Source organism: Montipora foliosa, chromosome 6 (genome assembly GCF_036669935.1).
Source record: "Montipora foliosa isolate CH-2021 chromosome 6, ASM3666993v2, whole genome shotgun sequence".
In the NCBI taxonomy this organism is placed as follows: domain Eukaryota; kingdom Metazoa; phylum Cnidaria; class Anthozoa; order Scleractinia; family Acroporidae; genus Montipora; species Montipora foliosa.
This window is the reverse complement of record NC_090874.1, coordinates 24,695,394-24,696,763: the sequence shown is the minus strand read 5'-3', so window position 1 is coordinate 24,696,763 and position 1,370 is coordinate 24,695,394. Positions and strand designations below refer to the sequence as shown.

The window sequence follows — 1,370 nt, the reverse complement described above, 5'->3', positions numbered from 1 at the left end:
TAATTAACGGTAAAAATGTATTGGCAATGGGGACCCTTTCAGTGCAAGGGGTTTTACCGTGGCCACCCAACAAACTTTCACATTTGACAACTACGTGTAAATACGTCAACTCAATAACCCATGCAACGGTGTTCAACTTACAACTGTGCAAACTTTGCAAGGAGGCGTGACTGTCAATAAAATTTACAAATCCTGATTGGCGGACAATTTGTAAAAAACTTTGTTAGGTGGCCACGGTAAGGTGCGTCGCACTGTAAATACATTTCATAACAACCAAAAGCGATCATTGTTTACAATGAAGAGTACTGCGTTCCCAGCTGAAACAACAAGAGATAAAAGTGATGAGAGACCAGGTTACTGGTTAACTTTACAGATTTTAATGCTGCAATAAAATTTCAAGTTAATGTCGGCAATTTTTGCCTCATAATTAGAATTGCTTTAACTGGGGACATAGCTTTTGAGCGAATCTCGATGTTGTTAACCCTTTCACTGCCCATGGCTTCCCCATTGACGAGTAAAATCGTCTGGCGTTAGACAGAGTAAAATCTATAAGTGTCAATTTGCATTTTTGGCGGTGAAAGGGTTAATTAAAGCATTTTTTTCTCTTTCTTGGACTAGCACGCTCACACAAAGGATAAAAGCAAGATAATATAATTAGTACGCAGAAACTGTTTGTACTACCGGCGGCAGTACATAATACAAAGTATGTATCGCGCACTAGATTAAGGATCTTGCAAAGTAACACGTCCATTCACAATTGGGTGTCCATGCCTTGATTTTCAAATGTCAGAAAAACACCTATTTTATTTTGCCCGCTTATTTTATCTTGCCTGACTGTCAAGACTTCCGTTTTGCCAGTACAACGAAAACGTATTGCACGCTTAAACTCAGGAATTGTAAATGCATATACAATCGGATTTATGCAAGAATTACAATAGTTTAGAATGTCTGCAACTGAGTATGCAAGAGATAACCATGATGTCCAGATCTCATAAACAAAATTTAAGAAGTTTAGGACGACCAAGGGGAGCCATCAAATTAAAGCGAGCATTGATACAAACAACAACGTCTTTGTCAGTCGCTGCGAATTTACTATGTTTTGTTGCGAAACAACAGCTCTGTGCTGAGATTTTCTCCAAATGCCAATGTTACAGCTGCAGAGGAGCAGCAGTACAATTAAGGCATAAGGTATCCAAAAGTAAAGAGAGTCCTTCGCTGTCTTGAACCATACTAACACGTTGCAGATTGTAGAAACAAGAATAGAAAGTACCCATACAACAGAAATACCAACATGATATGCTCGAGGGGACAAAGTTCGGTGTTGGAGAGGCCAGGAGACAGCATGAAATCTCTCCAGGGAGATAAAGACT

General features: G+C 39.3%; 1 protein-coding gene across 1 annotated transcript in view; it reads right to left on the bottom strand.

Annotated features, from left to right (window-relative positions):
- Nucleotides 1–367: 367 nt before the first annotated feature.
- LOC138005232 (histamine H2 receptor-like) overlaps nucleotides 368–1,370 on the bottom strand; it is a 1,464-nt gene continuing 461 nt past the window's right edge. The window contains exons 1-2 of the mRNA XM_068851493.1: nucleotides 1,046–1,370; nucleotides 368–1,009 (exon numbers count right to left, since the gene is read on the bottom strand). The exon at nucleotides 1,046–1,370 is cut by the window's right edge and continues 461 nt beyond it. Of these exons, the coding sequence (XP_068707594.1) occupies nucleotides 752–1,009; nucleotides 1,046–1,370 (583 nt within the window). The 3' untranslated portion in view covers nucleotides 368–751. The remainder of the gene's footprint in view (nucleotides 1,010–1,045) is intronic.